We start from the raw sequence: 19,533 nt of genomic DNA on the forward strand, positions 1-19,533 counted from the left end.
GCATTCCAGTTACCAAACAGTTATCGAAATTCTACTTACCTGTGAAGTGTAGTTTTCTTCCGGCTCAATAAGATACGTGTGATTTCCATCACAGAACATGCCACTGTTAAAAATAAGGGAAATGTCATAATTGATTTGCCCTGGAATAATCTGTCCTTAACAAACGTCAATCTCTGATTTATTTACACAAGGAATGGGGAACCTGTGGCCCTCCAGCTATTGTTGGAACATCCATTGTTATGGAAGATGCTGGGGCTGATAGCAGTTGGAGACCACCAACATCTGGAGGGTTCCCCATCCCTGATTTGGGCTGTCATAGTTAATGTGGTCTTAACTACAACCCAAAGAGGACAAAAAAGCAGCAGTCCTAGATTCCCTTCCTTTGCATTCTGGGGTTAAGCAACCATGCAACCTTGTAAGTAGCGATACTGGTGAAGTGTGCCCAAGCCCGTGTTGGAAATGAATTTCTGGGCTTCTTACAAGGCCACCTCAAAGGAGAGGTGAGCTTTTAATTGCCTCCAAATCCTCCTTCGGCTCAGATCAATATCCAGATCGCAGAAGGGTTCCCAACTGCCTTTCCCCTGTCCCCAGAAGCCCTCCCACCAGACCACCCCAACCCCCAAGCACTATCCCCAAACTTCTTGGGGACAGTAATGGTCACAGTAGTGGACAGCAGGGAGGAGGAAGGAGTTTTGCCTTCCTTCTTCCTCCCCTCCTACTCCATCCTGACACAACATGGAGAACATCAGAACTGAAAAAAGTGGTGGCCATTTGGACTAACTGAAAGGCTTACTGCAGTGGAGATTGGCAGTGAGAGTGGGGCAGGGGAGGAATGGTAGAGGAGGGTGCTTTGGAGGTAGAGAATTTGTGAGGAGGGGGAGAGTTCCCCATCAGATAGGCTCAGTAGATTGATTAACCAATTTGTTTCCATTTTTGCAGAAGAAAATCAGTTCACTTCTTGGTCAGTCATCTCGTCATCTTTACTTATGAGCGGGTGAGCTCCATGCACTGACTGGAGCTCCTTCCTCTTGGAGTGCATGTTAAAATTAAAGAATGTGTTAAAAACAGGAATTCTTTGCCATGCAAAACTTCCTGTCTAAAATATTTGCCACCATCACCTTGTGTTTCAGATCATTAAACAAAACAGTGGGCAACACCTTCTATTCGCCAGCAGTGGGCAGCACCAGGGAGAACACCTTGCTTGCTTGAGCAGTTTGCACATACTGGCATTTTACAAGCACTAGAACAACGCTCTAAGAAGACCTTTCCTTCCTAAGCATCTACAGTATTCCATTCTGTGACAATATATTTGTTGTGTCTTCTGTCAATTGACAGAATTAGGAATTTTCTTATGGGGTTCAATAAGACTGCCCTAATCAATGGTTCACAAACTGGTTTTTAACTGTGGCTACAGGAGAGGCATATCCCACAATAGTCAATGCTTCACTGATCACATCAAAAGTTCCCAGTGAATACATTTGATAAATTCTGTCCTAACCTTTTGCATTTTAAAGATCTAAAGCTAGTATAGTCCACTAAATTAAAACATTCCTTTTTCTTCAGGTGCAATGTGAACAAGATGACATAAACCCCTGTGTCATTCCACATACACTTATATGTGCAGTAGTGCTAGTGAATCAAAACAGCAGCTAGAACCCCATTCCCTCAACACACTTGACTTCCACGTGCTGGAGGTACTACCTAATACAGGAGGAGTATACAAGAAGATAAAATCAGCAAAGAACCAGGAGCAGTTCCCATCTGATACAGCCTAACTCTTTCTGTGAGTAGCCTGAAGGGGGCAGTACAGTGTCACCACATACTCAGGAAGATCTAGCTGCCCACATGCTCATATAACCATTCTTAACTCTTCCATTTTGCTGCAACTTGTTCTAAAAATGTCAAGTGCAGGGGAACGAGATTGGCTTCCTTTTGTTTTTAGGCTGGGTATATATTTACACTATTAACATTCAGCAGCTGAAAAAAGATAACAAAAGAGGCCTGAACAAGTATACTTGAGATTTATGTCTTCTTCACAAGGCATCAAGCCTAGTAAAGCTTGATGAACGCACTAACCAAGACAAATGCTATTCAGAAATGTCATTGTAAGTCACAAGGAAACAAGATAAAATCAGCAAGGGCTATCAGCAGTCCCTATTTGATAGAAGCTACTGTTAACCAGTAAGCAAAACATGCATCACAGATAATGGTCTAAAACAGGAGTGGTGAACCTTTCATCCAGCAGACCAACTTTGACAGGCGATCAGGACAAACTACCTGTTAATCACATGACATTAATGTGACATCACATGATGATAGGTAGGTTGACCCACCCACCTGTCAAAATTCCTTGTGTAGCCAGCTGGCTGTCAGTCACATGGAAACCATAGCACAAAGGGGGTTGCCAGCCCTATGTTCAACACTTTGGGAAGCTCCAAGCCTAGGGCTGGCAAAGTACTTTTTTCCTTACCTGCCACCCCATTACTTGAGGGGAAGGGAAGAAAGAAGCCTACATTTTGCAAGCATCGAAAACAACCATTGGCAGCAAGCTGACAGATCTTGTTTGGCTGGGCGCGCTTGTTCCCAGAAGGTGACCAAAGCCAAGGCAAAATTGACCCTTTACCCATCAGCTGGGCATGGGTTGGGGAAAATGGCCTTGTGGGCCAAACTGAAATACCTAGCAGGTCAAGATTGGCCTGCAGGCCAGAGGTTCCCCACCCTAGTGTAAGAGCTGATATTTTACTATTAAAGGAAGTTGTGCAGCTAAACCCTGCTGTTTGCATTAAAATGACCATATTCGCAACATATATTTATTTCACTAATATTCCACTTTAAACTATCTTGGCTTCACCCCCAAAGAATCCTGGGAATAGTAGTTTGTGAAGGGTGCTGAGAGTTGCTGGGATACCCTCTATTCCTCTCTCAGAGCTACAATTCCGAGAGTTGTTTGGGAACAGGAACTGACTGTTAAACCACTTGGGAACTGTAGCTCTGTGAGGAGTATAGGAGTCTCCTAACAACTCTCAGCATGCTTCACAAACTATACTTCCCAAGATTCTCTGGGAGAAGCTATGGCTGTTTAAAGTGGAATAATAGTGGAACAAATGTTGTGAATGTGGCCTATGTTTAGGCTTACGTTAAGCATGTAACCTGATCTCAGCACACAACCTGACTAGAGTTGCCAGGTTCCTGGCCTGAGTCTGATCCTGTATCTTTAGGAGAAGAGAAAGTCAGCCAAGTGCAGGTGTTCTTGCAACTCTGTAATGGGAAAAACCACAAGGTGGAATTCTCCCCCTTGCACATCTTTTAAAGATACAGAAGACCTCTTGGTCGCAAGGCCAAGATACAGGATCAGTCTCAGGCCAGGACCCTGGCAACCCTAAACCTGACACACTCTCAAGTCTCGATTATTAGAGTTGGAGGTGGGGGCGGAGAGAGAACTGACAAGCTAATAAATGAATGAATAAATAAATAAATAAATAAATAAATAAATGTCAGCCCTGTAAATACATGCATAATAATTTTTAAATATATTTTGAAAAGTGACACCAAAAGAACTGAGCAATAAATCAATAAAGATCCCACAAGATAAGTGCAGCCCTTTCAGGGAAATTGGATGATGACAATGAATCTTGAGGTAAGTGCATTCTATTTATAGTGCTGTCATTCACTGCTTGACCTTAGAAGCAATATTTTACCAAGGACGAGCCCTCAGGTCTGAAGTTGTATTGTATGTATATAAAATGTAAATGAACAGGTAAAGAATGGCACTTTGCATTTAGAAGATTCAGAATGCTTTACGTATGTTATCTCATAAATCTTCACAACAAACCTGCGAGGTAGGCCTATCTATATCCTCTCTACCCTGGTATTGTAGGGGTGGGTAGGAATGAGAGAGTGGCTACGTTGATTGGAAGTTGCTTGGTTAAGCCCACTTCATGAGCTCATGGTTCGAATGACATCTGACCTGGAGATTTCCAGGTTCATGGCACAAGTCTTAGCCACTAAATCAGGGGTGGCCAATGTGGTACCCTCCAACTGTTGTTGGGCAACAAATTTCTGACCATGGGCCATGCTGGCTGGGGCAGATGGACTTGTGGCCTTATAGCTACTGTAGCCAATGATATGCTTTTCCTCCATCTATTTGTTTAATCCCATTTTAAATACCTACTTGCTGTAGGCATCTATTTAATGTAAGCTGGTTGAGCTGCTATCTAATATAGCTAATGCATCAGGGACTTAGTATAGAACTGCTCTTTAGCAATCAAGGCAAGCCACGGCTTGATCAATCCGGTGGTGCGCTCCGCGTAGATCCTGCGACACCCTTGGGGGGAAGTCAGCTCCCACACGCCTTCTCTGGGATGCTGGGCGTCTAGGCGAGGCGCAGCCATGGCCATCAACACGGAGGCGTCGCTGGCGAAGGTGCTGGAGGGCATCCCTCTGCCCATGGACTCCCAGGAGATGGAGAAGGTGCTGACTGCCGTCGGGCAAGCCCCCAAGGCCTTCTCAGCCGGCGGCAGGGACGACGGAGCACTGGGCAAGACAGAGAGGAACAGCCACCACAGCCTGCCTTACCGATCCAGCTCGGAGGGAAAGCTGGAGGACACGTCGCTCTCGCTGTTGAGGCATAGCTTGGGGCGCGTCTCCTCCACAGCCACCACCTCCAACCTGCACGAGCCGGGCCGCTCGCGGGACTACCTGCTGCTTGCCATCTTCTATGATGCCCCTTCTATGATGAGCTTCCGCCGGGCCTTGAAGACCTGGCTCTTCAGGCAGGCTTTTGGGGTGGGTTAGGTTTTTACTGTTATGGTTTTAAATTTTAATGTTTTAATGTATTGTTTTTTATGTTGTACGTCGCCCAGAGTGGCTGGACAAACAGCCAGATGGGCGACTAATAAATTTAATAAATAAATAAATAAATAAATCTTCTCATGCTTTTGCCCATCCTGGCCTTGGTCTTCTCTAGCATGGGAAGAATTTGATGGTGTTGGTGAGCGAATCCTTTGCAACAGCTGCTCAATATTTTAGAACTAAAATTCCTGAAGTGGCAGTACTACATTTTAAGGACAGATTATCTCCAGACCTGTAAAGAACCTTGTTTTCTTAACAATGTTAATATTTTGTTATTTAAATTTTTTTGCACTGTATTTTTTTTCCTGATGTGTATTTTGTATTTGTGTTTAGTTTTTGTGAGCCACCTTGAGGGCCTTTTCGCCAAAAGGTGGCATAGAAATAGAATGAATGAATAAATAAATAAATAAATAAGGTAATTGTGAGCTGCTTCTAGAAATGTAAGCATTTTCCATTTGGCCTAACATCTATCCAAAGAGTGTCACAGGCTGAACAGAATGACTAAAATGTTAGCATCAGAAGCTGCCTTGTACTGCGTCATACCATTGGTCCAGGTAGTTCAGCACAGTCTACACCAGGGGTGGTGAAAACCTTTTTGGCCCAAGGGCTACAATTCACTGTTGGCTAACTTTTCAAGGGTTGCACGCTAGCAGTGGGTGTAGCTAGCAGTGGGTTCCTGTATTATGTCTCTCTCTCTCTCTCTCTCACTCATTCACACGGACACACAGATAGGCATTCGCACACTCCTCTCCTTTGCTGAAAAAGAGCAGACAAGCACACACACGTACACACATAGTGTGCAGACCATGTGGTCAGCAGAAGAGGGTGGATTTTCCTCCCCACTGAAGTCCAGAGGTGCTGTGGATAAGGAAATCGTTCTCTCCTCCCTTCAAATCTGTCTCTGAAAAGTAGAGAGAGATTTTCCTACTATTGCAGCACTGGGCTGGGCAGAGAGGGAGCTCTCCACATAGCCCCATGCTGCAAGTGGGCGCAAGATGACCTCCTCCATACAGTGCCCATCCTCCATCTTGCACACCACCACTGATTGTAGTTTGGAGCTTTCCACAGACATGAAGGAGTGCTCCAGTTCACTCTGATGTTTCTCAGGATGGCTCAGTGCACTTCAGAGTAGATCAGAGCACTGCTTAGTGCTTCTGGAGAGCTCTGACCTATTATCATTGCTTGGAAGGAGCTCTCCCAGCCCTATCTGGAGTTGTTGGAGACGGAGCCTTGGATTTTCTGTTTGCAAAGCATTTGCTTTCTCACTCAGCTACAGAGCCTGCAATAGAAAATTGATCACTCTTTTTTCAAGTTAACAATTTGCAAACAACATTTTAGACAAACTTACTGAAGTCCATGGCATGTTGACAGGGCAACAAATGATTCTGGATTCCCTCGGATGTGACCTTGGTAATAACAATGTTCCCCTCCCTGCAATTAGAAACAGAGGCTTTTGAGTTCATGTCACCGTCCACCATGTCACAAACATGGTTTCTCAAAATAACACAAGGATTACGTTACCAAGTTAGCCAGGCTGAAGTAAACAGTTGAACAGTATAGCCATACCCAGAAAGATTTCGCTACATTTGCTGATGCAACAGGCAAACCAGGTTTCATTACATTTGCTAATGCAAGAGGTGAGCCTGAGTACCTCATAAGTAACCTCAGAGCTTCTAACACCAACATTCTCTCACAATTCACTCTGACCTTACACATGTTACATACAGAGTGAATGTCCAAATGTGGATCCAGGATGAATGTTTGGTCAATGAGGATCTGAGATGGTCTACATTCACCAAACTGTGGATGTTCACTCTGTAATATATACACAGTCATATTCCTGTAAGGATAACATTGGCAGACCATAACGAGAACAGCTGGCTACAGCTGGGACCAGTAGTGCATGAGAAAACCATGCAATAGTTATCAGCAATAAATATAACTAACAGAAGAGGAGATGGAGAAGAGTAATAACAGCCAGAAGTAAGGGAATGACCACTATATGTACTAAGACTGTTCATGACATAGCATAATAGTCATAAGGTCAGAGTATGATCTGAAGGCACATGAGGCTACCAGCTTGCTAACGTTAATTGGGTCTGAGTCTGGTCAGTGACTGGATGGGAGGCTTCCTAAGAACCACAAGTATGCCACCTTGGGTTCCATGCTGGAAGAAAGGTGGAATATGACTGTAAGAAAATGAATTTAAAAAATAAACAAACTAGAATGCTCATTATGACCGGAGTCTTACTACAGAGTGTGTTAAATGGAACAAAGAAAGACAGGAAGAGGCCTTATACCCACTCAGAGCAATAGTCCATCAAGCTCAGTATTGTCTACAGCAGGCCCTTCTGATACTGCTGAACTACAATTCCTACCATCCCTGGCCATTGGCCATGTTGGCTGGGGCTGATGGGACCTGTGGTCCAGCAACACCCAGAGGACCAAAGGTTCCCCACACCTAGGCAACAGTAACTGGCAGCACCTCTTTCAGATAAGGAATCTTTACCAGCCCTACCTGGAGATGTCAGGGATTAAATCTGGGACCTTCTGCATGCAAAGCAGATACTCTATCAGTATCCAATCTCCACTTAGCCACAAGGCTTACTGGGTGACTTTGTGTCAATCGGCCTCATGGGGTTGTTGCAAGGGTGGGAGAAACCATCTATGTCTGCCTTGAACCTTTTGGAAGAAGGTTGAGATAAAAAGGTAATACATAAAAAGAAAATAATCTGGTGATGTAATATCTTCTTTAAAACAAAGATGGGCGCAGCCAGCAGAAATCCCCCACCTGGGCACAGCCAAGAAAATCCGCCACCACCTGGGCACACCTGGGGCCCAGCCGAGACTGGCATAAGTGAAGCTAGTGGAAAGCCAGAAAAAGGGGCATTATGGGGGGTGTTGGGGGTGGAACTGAGGGAGGGGGACTCATGCTGGATCCTGAACATGTTCAGCTCAGTCCTGCAGCCTCCAGTCCCGGCAGACAATACGCCAGATAAGCCAGCATGCTCCTCTCCCAGGGACTCCTGATTGGAGTTAGGGCGTCCCCTTAAATATTAGACAGGTGCCATCTCTGTTATCTTTTCGGCACCTAATGAAGTCCTTCCTCTTTCAACAAGCCTTTTAAGTAAAGACCTTATCCCAGTCTGTGTCTGCATCAGAATTGCTTTTTAATATGTTTTTAAACTTTTTTTAAAAAAATATGTTTTTAAACCTTTTCTTAAAAAATATGTTTTTAAACCTTTTCTTAAAAAAGATTCTTAAAGATGTTTTGTTTTGATATATTTTGAAGTTTGTTTTTATGATGTTTTGAAGTGTTTTTGGTTCTTTTGTTTGCTGGCCTGGGCTCCTACTGGGAGGAAAGGTGGGATATATACCAATTGATTGATTGATTGATTGATTGATTGATTGATTGATAAAGAAAGAAAGAAAGAAAGAAAGAAAGAAAGAAAGAAAGAAAGAAAGAAAGAAAGAAAGAAAGAAAGAAAGAAAGCCTTATGCTGCCTTCCCTCCCATCGGCTCCACTTACGCTAGCCTCCTCCGAGTAGGATTGCTCCCAAAGTCAAACTCAAAACAGACCCAATGAAATCAATGGGCAAGTTAGTCAAGAATAATTTAATTACTTAATAAGAATACCTTGATAACTTACGATCCTAAGTAATGAACTTCTGCCTCCTGAGTTCATCTCAAATTTCAGCAAATAAGCAACACGGAAAAGCTTGCTCCACAGTGTGGTCTCCCAGCCACAGAACTAAACATAGCACTCCCAGGTAGCAATAAAATGTCACTCTCCTCAGCCCCTTCAACCATTTGCTAGCCCGAGGGAAGAGGTAACAATATCAGTGACATTATTTGCTAGTCACAGTGTAGCCTTTCCTTGGCCAGGCTAATGAGTTGTGTGTTGTTTGTGAAATGCCAACTGGTGATTAACCTTTTTTTCAGCAGGCAGCCATCGCAAGGTCACTGGGTTTAGAAAACCACTATCCTCAGCATGTAGCTAAATCTAATTACCAATTACTGAAGCATCCACAAGTTTGAGTCAGTAGCAAGATAATGTACCGTTTCCAAGTTTTATATATATCCTGTGCTAAAGCAAAGGGCATCAGGGGAGGGGAGGGGTGGAAGAGGAAACAAATGCAAAATGGTACTTGGCCACAAACACTGGCACTGTGGAAGAGAAAAGTAGTTTAGTGCGGCATGAAAACTTACCAGCAAAACATTCTTTAGTGTAAAAAGAAGCTTCAGGGGAGAATTACATTAGGCCAGGTTGGGGAAACTGGTGCTCTGCAGCTGTTGTGGACTTTAATTCCCATCAGCCCCAGCCAGCCAGCATGGCCAACGGTCAAAGATGATGAAGATAAAGTCCAAAATCATCTGGAAGACTGCTGGTTCCCAGACTTTGGTGCAGACAATATTAAGATGGATCAAGGGCCTCTGTGTTAAGTCAGCTTTCTATATTCTTGAGCAGCAATGGGTACTTCTGCCTGTGCTTAACCTCTTCCCTGCTCACAGTTTTTCTTTGACAGCTCCCTGCTCCGATACTTTTCCTTCTATAGGGTTCTTTAAAAGTGTAAATGCTGTTCCAAACCTCTATGTATAGGGAGGGAGGAGACTGGATTCAGTTCTCATTTAAAGCCAAATCGATCAAATCTGTACTTTCAGAAACAACATGAGGACCGAAACACAGCCATCTTTGACATTTGTGCTTTCCCAAATTTTGCAATGCAGTTCTCAGCCAAATCATGTTTACAAAATGCCTATATTAGGAGAAAACATGCAAAAAAGGGAATATATTTAGTGAAAATAACATACAAAAATGCATTATATTATGAGAACGTGCTTGCAAAAATGTGTATATTCATCAAAACTGCATTTTAAACTGTTATTAGAAGAAATCCACATTAAAATGCTGAACATTTTTCATGAAGATTCTTTAATTGCTGCAGAAATGTGGAGAACTGAATTTAAGATTGGGAAAATGAGAAACTGGGAACTGAAACTGACAGATCCTTCCATCCCTATCTATGAGGGATGGGGAGGGTGTAAGTAGCTTGAGGAAAGAACTAAGCACTGAGCCACATACACATACAGACGGCCTTGTTGTGGCAAACAGACCTGTGCCAAGGCTGCTTTCCCCAGAAGAAGAAACTCCCTGGGTTTTGTTACATGCATCTAAGTAGAACTTGTAGTTCTGCCCTGAGGTGGCCTGGGCAAGTGCCTGTTGTCACTGTGGGAGAGAAAGAATGAACCTGGTCCCAAACGGAGGTTTCTACTGGTAATGGTTAAATTCATCTACAGGAGACAGGGCACAGAAATATGGTGCCTGGCTTCCTTGCCTCTTAGGTGATATTGAGAACCAGCTTCTTCGTCTCGAAAGGAAAGCAATTAAGAGGCAGCTTTCCTAGCAGATGCTACCGTGTCTCCTTCGCCAGATGTCAGCGAGCAGCCAAGTGAGCTTTCCATGGCCTGCAGCTCAAAGCACAACGCAGCCTGACCTCCCTACACCTCCATGCCTCTTTTCTAGGGCCAAGTTGTGTGTGTAATTCTGAGCTGTTCATTCATTATTTTTAAGGCAAATGTTTAAAGCAGTGGTCTTTATGCTTATTGAAGATTTTAGAACTTTTCAACTACCCCCCCCCTTACTCAACCATAGGTATTGGCCACAATGTCTGGGGTTGTTTGGAGGTGCAAGTCCAACAGAGATGGGAGGACCACAAGTTCCCCATCCCTGGTCTACAATGACTGGCAGCAATTCTCCAGGGTTTCAGAACAGGAGCCTTTCCCAGTCTTTCCTGGAGATGCTGGGGACCAAAGCCAGAACCTTCTGGATGCAAAGCATGTGCTCTACCACAGAGCTATGGTCCTTCCCACTCTGCTCCAAATCATTTCCTCCCCAAGTGGCCAAAATGTTATACACGTTCACATGTTAGTATGCACTTCTGGCCAAGAATTTCAACTGCTACCTGTTCTGCTGTGAGACTTCTAATATCTTACAAGTAGTCCTTTCAAACCAACAACAACTACTGTAATCTAGAGGGTACACACACACACACACACACACACACACACACACACACACACACACACTTCTTATTAACAGATCTTATTTGCCTGCCTGCACCAGTGTGCTATTACAAGAACCAAACTCAAGGCCTACAGCTAAATTAACCCAAATCTGCAACTGAGATTTGAGGCTGGAAAATAACATGCAACTAGGGCTTTCCAGAAATGCATACCAATAATAAAAACAAAAGATTCCAGACAAATGGAGAGATAATCTTTATTTTCTAAAAAAAACCCAGTGTTTTGGAATAGCAAAACATTCCTTTTTACTTTTGGCTGCATTATAGAAACCTTGAAAAGTCACTGAATTATGAACTGGGTCAGTGGTTCTAGAAATTAGGTGAGCAAGACAAACTATTTTTAGCTATAGCTGTAGACGAAAGAGAACATCCTGAGTGACTGGAATTCACTTGGTGGCTTTGGAGCAGCATACAACCTGCTATTGTTTACAGGCCTCTACTCTTCTCTTCAGCTTCCTTTCCCTAATTGTTGCAATAGTGGCAGGTTTATATTAGGTCAGTAATCAGGTCTGTAATCCTGAGATGTTTTCGACCAATAAATAGTGGCTCCTTAGATTGTGCTCCACACCTGCAAGGAATTGATCCTTTAGAGTGGCAGCACCTACCCTCGGGAACCAGAGCTTAGAAAAGTTACTTTTTTTGAACTACAACTCTCATCAGCCCAATCCAGTGGCCATGCTGGCTGGGGCTGATGGGAGTTGTAGTTCAAAAAAAGTAACTTTTCCAAGCTCTGCTGGGAACTCCCTTAGGCAAGTGCCTTTGCTATTTTTCACACTTATTAAAATTTTATTTACGCAAGCCTATCCAGACATGCAATTTTATCATATATATTTGTTTTTAAAAACTTCTATTTGTTTTTAAAGTTTGCTTTTATTGGTATTTTTTTATATTTTATGCTGTTTTATTTCCAAAAAAAGGACATTCTAAAAGCGCAATGGCAAACAATCCCAACAAGAAAAAAAGGTGGAAGACAGAAGAAAAAACAAAAGTGGCTTCACAAAAAGCTTAGAGATGACTTGAAAACAAAAAAGGACACATACAGGAAGTGGAAGGAAGGCCATGCCACAAAAGAAGAGTACAGACAGGTATCACAGAATTGCAGGCATGGCACCAGGAAGGCTAAAGCTGAGAATGAGCTGAGGATAGCAAGAGATGCTAAAAGCGACAAAAAAGCTTTCTTCAGGTACATCCACAGCAGAAGAGAAATGAAATGGTGGTATAGCTACTCAGTGAGGATGGCAAAATGACAAAGAAAAGGCAGAAATGTTCAATTCCTACTTTGGCTGAGACTTCTCCCAAAAGAGGGTATATGACCCTCCTGGCAAATGTGAAGTCCAAGCTGAAGGGGAAGGACTGTAGCTTGAGATGGATAGTCAAATGGCCAATGAATACCCAATTACGAGTTCAGATCTCCAGGGCCCGATGAACTGCATCCCAGAATATTGAAGTAACTGGGTAAAGAACTCTCAGAACCACTATCTATTATCTTTGCGAAATTGTGGAGGATGGTTGAAATGCCAGATGACTGGAGAAGGGCTAATGTTGTCCCTACCTTCAAAAAGAAGGAACCTGAGAACTACAGACTAGTCAGTCTGACATCAATCCCTGGGAAAAATCTGGAGCAGATTATAAAGCAGTCAATCTGTAAGCACCTTGAGAACAATGCAGTGATGACTAGAAACCAACACAGATTTATCAAGAATAAATCCTGCCAGACTAATCTTATCTCAGTTTTTGATCAGGTAACCTACCTGGTAGACTATGGGAATGCTGTGGACATAATATATCTTGACTTCAGCAAAGTTTTTGACAAGGTGCCCCATGATATTCTGATTAGCAAACTAGCTAAATGTGGGCTGGATGGAACAACTATCAGGTGGATCCACAGCTGACTACAGAATCATATTCAAAGAGTGCTTACCAAGGGTTCCTTCTCAAACTGGGGGAAGGTAACAAGTGTGGTACCACAGGGGGTGGTCTTGGGCCCAGTGCTCTTCAACATTTTTATTAATGGCTTGGGTGAGGAGGTGCAGGGAATGCTTAACAAATTTGCAGATGTGACAGAATTGGGAGAGATAGCTAATAACTTGGAAGACAGAAACAAAATTCAAAAAGATTTTGAAAGGCTGGAGCATTGGGCTGGAAACAACAGAATGAAATTTAATAGGGATAGCACTGGTTAGGCCTCATTTTGAATACTGCATCCAGTTCTGGACACTGCACTTTAAGAAGGATGCAGACAAACTGAAACATGTTCAGAGGAGGGCAACAAGGATGATCAGGGGACTGGAAACAAAGCCTATGAGGAGAGACTCAAACAACTGGGCATGTTTAGCCTTGAGAAGAGAAGACTGAGGCTCCCGTATATGATAGCACTGTTCAAGTACTTGAAAGGGTTAGGGTTAGGGTTAGGGTGGCCAGGATCTCTTCTCGATCGTCCCAGAGTACAGGACATGGAATAATGGGCTCAAGTTACAGGAAGCCAGATTTCGACTGAACGTCGGGGAAAATTTCCTAACTGTTAAAGCAGTACAACAATGGAACCAACTACCTAGGGAGGTGTGGGCTCTCCAACACTGGAGGCATTCAAGAGGTAGCTGGGCAGCCACCTGTCGGGTATGCTTTAATTTGGATTCCTGCATTGAGCAGGGGGTTGGCCTCAATGGCGTTATAGGCCCCTTCTAACTCTACTATTCTATGATTCTGTGATGCCTCTTAGAGGTTTTTCTAGTTCTAATTTTTCTAATTAAGCTTTAGCATTATTGACTAAATTTTATTATGCTACTCCATAGACACATCTCCTACACAGAAAACTGGCCCCTGGCAATTTTGTAGTGAACATCACTGACCTTTGTAAACAAAGTATTTCTGCTTTTCTTTCTACGCAGTGTCTTGCAAGTGGAAGGCTCACGACTTCGTGATACTTTGTGCACCACAATGACATGTCAATGAGAAAACGGCACATACACATGCCTGTTCCCTTGAAACATGAGAGCATAAACATTTGATTGATTAAAAAATCTGAACCATCACTTTAGAGTGGGAAGACTTGCAGGGCATTGCCATGGGAATGATTCCGATCTGATGTCATCAGAGCTGATGAAAAACTTTGCCTCATCTGAGCAGCAGTGGCTGGTGCCCACTGGGACTGGTAGGGCGGAAGGCAGGGAGCCCAACAGTAAGCAGAGTCTGAGCCAATGACAGGCAGAACTAGAGCCAATGACAGGCAGTGCCAGCTAATTCTAGTTTTGACCCCCATCCTCCTCCCTGCTGAGTTCTACAAGGGGCACCAGTGAGGCTAAGGAGGAGGAAGCTGAAAGCCAGGCCCACCTCCAGGACTGGTTGTAAGCAAGAAGGCAGGCAGGTGGGCTCAGAGCAGACCGAGGTTGGTAGGACAGCACCTCTGCTGCACCTGAAAGAGGCCCATCACTGCCACCCTCACCAATTCCTCCCCTGGTGCTGCTCCCTTCCTCCCAGTGCTGCTCTCACCCCCTCACCACAGCAAGGAATGGAGCACCCGCAGTGGTGCAACTTTGCCTGCAGCAAATGGGTAGACAAACAGGCAGCCAAAGCAGCAGCTGCAGTTGGTGGCATTGGCAACCAACCAGTTGGCTGACCAGTCAGCCACAGCAGGCAACCAGCCCTGCAGACAGATAGAGACGTATTCAATCTACCACCTCTCCCAATTCACTCCCTGATCCACATGACTCTGCATGGCTCATGGTAGGGCCGGCCCTAGATCTAACGTTCCCAGTCCTCCAAGGGGGAAGAAGTTCCATTGTGCAAGAAGAAATCTCTGTGCTGACGGAACAAGGAAGTTAGATTCCACTCAAAATAATTAAGCAATATTGCTACCATGATTTGGCAGAAAATGCGTACTGAAAACAGGGAAGACCAAGTAATTACGGCTTCCTGATCCTTTATATGCAAATCAAGTGCATCTCTGAACATCTCCCACTGACAGTACTATAATATTGGGACAGCTAGCTTAGTCCCTTGTGTCTACAGAGGAGAGCATTTTTTGCAATATCCCCTTCAGGAGCTGTTGCTGCAACATATTCAAGAAACATCCCCAAATTCAAAGTGATTATGAAGCAGACCGACTAGAGTAAATTTTTTGTAGGCACCTAAGAATGTATTGCAAGAAAAGGTCACAGAGCGCTCAGTAAACCACTGCCTACCATATTGCATTGATCTTGGCATGAAGAAAAAGAAACACAGGAAGCTATTGTACATCCAGTCAGGTCTTTATTCCCGCTAGCTCAGCATTATCTACCCTGATTGGCAGCAGCTCTGCAGGGTTTCAGACAGGAGTCTTTCCCCATCCCCACCTTCTGCATGCAAAGCATGTACTCTAATACTTAGCTATGGCCCTTTCGCAAAGGAGACATATTTGTCTATTTTGCATCTCTAAGAGATGCAAAATTCTGTTCACATGTGAAAGAATTCCACACAGGAAAAATGTGCAATCTCCAAATAAATCACATCTGGTGATCACACATGCATGGATTTTGTTGCATGTTTCATACTCTATGCTCCTATCGCAGCTTCCTTGCAGATATACATGCACTATGAAACTTACAAGTCAGTCACACATCATATATTACTGTCTACATGTGTACATATTAAAAAGTACTTTTCACACAAGAATTTAGTCACATCTGGTACCAAAGTGGCAACATCTATCAGTACATTGTTTAAATGCATTCAGAACAATTACCTAACGCTGTTGTGTTTGGATTATTTTTCGCATATTTAGATGAGCAGAACATCTGTTTGGATGCTTAACTGAAAAGGAGATTGGCATATATTACTCAGACCTGTAACCCCTTCAACTGACAGACAGTCCTAATGACAGAAAGATAATCAAAGAAAGATAAAAGAGAACAGTGATCCACTGCAATGATAAGCTGGGAATCTGTAAAATCCTGTAATACTGCTTATTCCCAGTACTGCAGGTGCACCAACCCAAAGCAACATTTCCTTGATCTGATTTTGTGTCATACAGATACAAGCTTCGGAACAATACAAAACTAACTATAAAACCAGAAGGAAACACACTTTACAAAAAAAATAGTGATGTCATGTCTTTCACAGCAAAACCAGGTACTTCCCATCTGCATATATGCCACATTATACAACACCGTGACTTTGGTTTGTGGTATTGGGCAGAATTACTGGCTGTCTTGGCATATATGTGTTCCCAAACCTACGTTTGCTCAAGTGATGTGACTGTAGAAGAGGGGCATTTATGTGTGTGCTGATTTCTCCTGCAAAGGCCCCTCACCCAAACAGGCTCTTTTCCTTCAGCAAGGCTTTACTTCCAGTCTAAGAACCTGGATAGGAAAAAGGTTGGTCAATCCTCACTTAGATGAGCCTTTTGTGGGACAGAATCAGTGGGCAAGGCTAGCAGCTCTTCTCTGTTTACATATTTGCAACAAGAAGAACTGAAATAGGCACTTCTTGTATATGTGATTCCGTCTACAAATTCTATAACGGGTAGCCCAAACAAGTGGATAGCTTAAAATGGTGCAATAACAATCTGCCCATTACATAACATATTTTTGTTGTGCTTCCAGTAAGATTTTTTTAAAAAAACAAATGCACGGAATAATCCTTTGTAGTTGTTGTTTTTTATTCTCTGTGTTGAGGCTGATTTATTTTTAGAAGAAGCCTCCATCTTAAAAGGGACTCAGAAGATACAGCAAAACAATAATCACACTGTTCTGTTGCACTGTATCATCATAATGGTGCAGGAAGTTTGAGCCCATTTGACCCAAGAAAAGATTGCAGATTTTCCAAACAAAACCAAACATGACTCGCTCACTCTCTTTCATTCAGTCTCACAAAGGGCCCTTACTATTTTTTTTCATGGATTGTCAAACAAAGTTTTTCCAAGTCTCTACATTTTAAGGCAGTCCCTAAACTAGAAATCCCTAAACCACGGATGGGGCACCTATAGCCCTCCAGAGGTTTCTGGACTACAACTGCCATCAACCCCAGCTGGCATGGCCAATGGTTAGGGATGATGGGAGTTGCAGTCTAGCAATATCTGGAAAGCTAACAGTTTCTGGCCCTTGCTGTACAATTGTTCCACGGAACACAGCCTTATGCCTGGCTACATCGTCTCTCCTGGTAATACTTCCATAGCCTTGAAAGTATGTATTTACTAGGAAGACAGAACCAAATGAAGCTTCCTTATGTTCATCTAGCTCAGTATTACCTAGTCGGACTGGCAGCAGCTCTCTGGAGTCTTAGACAGAGGCCTATCCCATTCAACTGCTATCTGAGATCTAGATATATCTGGAGACACCAGGGATTGAACCTTCTGCATGCTAAGCATGTGCTCTACCAAGAGCCATGGTCAGAAGAACATCTGAAAAGCCCTACTGGGTCAGGCCAAAGGCCCATCTAGTATCCTGTTCTCACAGTGGGTAAGCAGGTGGCCTATGGGAAGCTCGCTAGCTCCCCATTTGTGATTTCCAGTAACTGGTATTCATACCAGTCATCCTCCTCAAGTAGTGAAACATGCATCAGAATGTATACTCTGATTGTCTTTGACATTTATCACATAAAGGCATCTACTTGTCCACTGAGTTAATTAAGACAAAGCAATCTGAAAGTGAAAGTAGTCCTAAGTGCTCTCTCCTTTTATTTTCTCCCTGCTAAGCCTCTCCTCAACTGCTTTCATTTGCTTCTGCCTGTAGCCAGCTTCCAATGCAAAGTGTAGTTTGCCGGTCACATACAAGCCATTAAAAAATGGGAACTAAAGGAGGTGTACATTCGTCGAACTTCTGAAATGCAAAAAATGCTCTTTAAATGCAGGACTAAGGGCTACAATGCACATTATTCAAAGCTGCTTAAAGCTGTGTACACAGCATACATTTAAAGCACATGGCTTTCCCAAAAGTATCCTGGGAACTGTAGTTTACCCCTCACAGAGCTACAATTCCCTGCACCCTTAACAGTTCCCAGGATTCTTTGAGGGAAGTCTGGTGCTTAAAATGTATGGGGTTAGCTCCACAGTCCCTTCTCCGTAAAAAAAACATCCCAGGGGTGGAGGTGGGGAGAGCTTTGAAACAGAGAAAGGTGCAGGGAGTGAGGTTAACTTAGGGCACATCCAGACAGCCTGTTTATTGAGCACTCCTCCTGATTTGTTTTCAGAGTCAGAGCTTGGAAAAGTTACTTTTTTGAACTACAGCTCCCATCAGCACCAGCCAGCATGGCCACTGGATTGGGCTGATGGGAGTTGTAATTCAAAAAAGTAACTTTTCCAAGCTCTGAGAGAGATTAGACAAGGTTGGCTACTTAATGAGCAATCTGGCTATTTAATGAGCCTTCATTTTGATTTGTTTGCAGGGAGGTGAGATGATTGTTGCATCAAAGCAAGTGTCATTGCACACTTTCCAGTGTGTTTTCCCATCAATTTCCTTATTACAAGAAGTCCGATCTTGCAGGGAAGTGAGTTTGTCGCACAAGACCTCCCAATCAATGATACTTTTACAAAATGAATTTGCCAGTATGTGACTGAGTCCCTCCAGGTACATGACTGAATCGCAACAGTCTGGAGGCACCCTCAATGAGCATACCAAAACTGCCAAAAGAACACAGCAGCTTCACACAATCATGGGATGAACTTTTACCTCTGACATTCTAATTGGGCAACCTGAGGAGAAAGTGGCACATCAGTCCTAACTATAGAAAGCCAGGGCAGCTTACACCAGCATAAGTCATGATGGCTTAAGTTACCTGTATTCCAATCTCCATTCAGGAGCAGGTTCAGGAAAATAAGGGTTCCAAAATGTGTGGGACCTTCCACAGGTATAGAAGGCTTCCCCATATAGAGTCGCCTCTGAACCTGTAGGAGGTGTCAGGGACAGAAGACAAAGCTAGCATGCTCCTGCACACTCTCTCCTCCTTGGCAGTTTATTTAAGCTTGAGAATGATCGCCTGAATAAGGTTAATGGGTGTCCTTAATCAGTTCCTCAGTGCAATAACAGACTGAATGAGGGCCACTAAACTGAGGCTCAGCCCAGAAAAATGGAAATACTGTTAGTAGGTGGTTCACCTGCCCAGGTGAGCGGTGGTTCATTTTGTTCTGGAGTGAACTTCACTTCTCCCTAAGTAATCAGGTTCGCAGTTTGGGGGATGCTCACTGACCCAGCAGGGTTACTTGAGGCCCAAATGGTCTCAGTGACTCAAAGTACCTTTTAATCAGGTTAGACCTGCAATCCTGGCTGGGTTTTAAATGTCACGCCTAGAATGGAGGCACACACCACATTTGCCTCACCTCCCCCTTCCCATCAGGAAGAGTCCCCCATAGCAACCCCTAACATGCAGGGTGGGAGGCAGCACTGAAAGAGCACCCCCAATTTCCCTCATGCCTACAAAATTTAATCGCTACTCTACAAGCAACTCCACAAATATTATTAAAATTCTTAGGAATTCCTATACCATGTCTGCCATGGAAACTGACAAAAATCACTGCATTGTCTTTATAAATGGAAATGTATTGCCTTCAAGTTGATTCCAACTTATGGCGACCCTATGAATAGGATTTTCATGGTAAGCGGTATTCAGGGGGGGTTACCATTGCCTT

The 19,533-nt window shown here is 43.5% G+C and overlaps 1 protein-coding gene across 5 annotated transcripts in view; it reads right to left on the bottom strand.

Moving 5' to 3' along the window:
- Positions 1-19,533, bottom strand: part of ADAM22 (ADAM metallopeptidase domain 22) — a 181,234-nt gene that overhangs the window by 80,254 nt on the left and 81,447 nt on the right. For 4 of the 5 annotated variants that reach the window (XM_061585708.1, XM_061585709.1, XM_061585707.1 and 1 more), the window contains exons 5-6: positions 6,200-6,282; positions 40-103 (exon numbers count right to left, since the gene is read on the bottom strand). In XM_061585708.1, coding sequence (XP_061441692.1) covers positions 40-103; positions 6,200-6,282 — 147 coding nt within the window. Of the gene's footprint in view, positions 1-39; positions 104-6,199; positions 6,283-9,060; positions 9,190-19,533 lie in introns of those variants that run through there. The other variant, XM_061585710.1, reaches the window with a different exon arrangement.

Source organism: Rhineura floridana, chromosome 10 (genome assembly GCF_030035675.1).
Source record: "Rhineura floridana isolate rRhiFlo1 chromosome 10, rRhiFlo1.hap2, whole genome shotgun sequence".
Taxonomy (NCBI): Eukaryota; Metazoa; Chordata; class Lepidosauria; order Squamata; family Rhineuridae; genus Rhineura; species Rhineura floridana.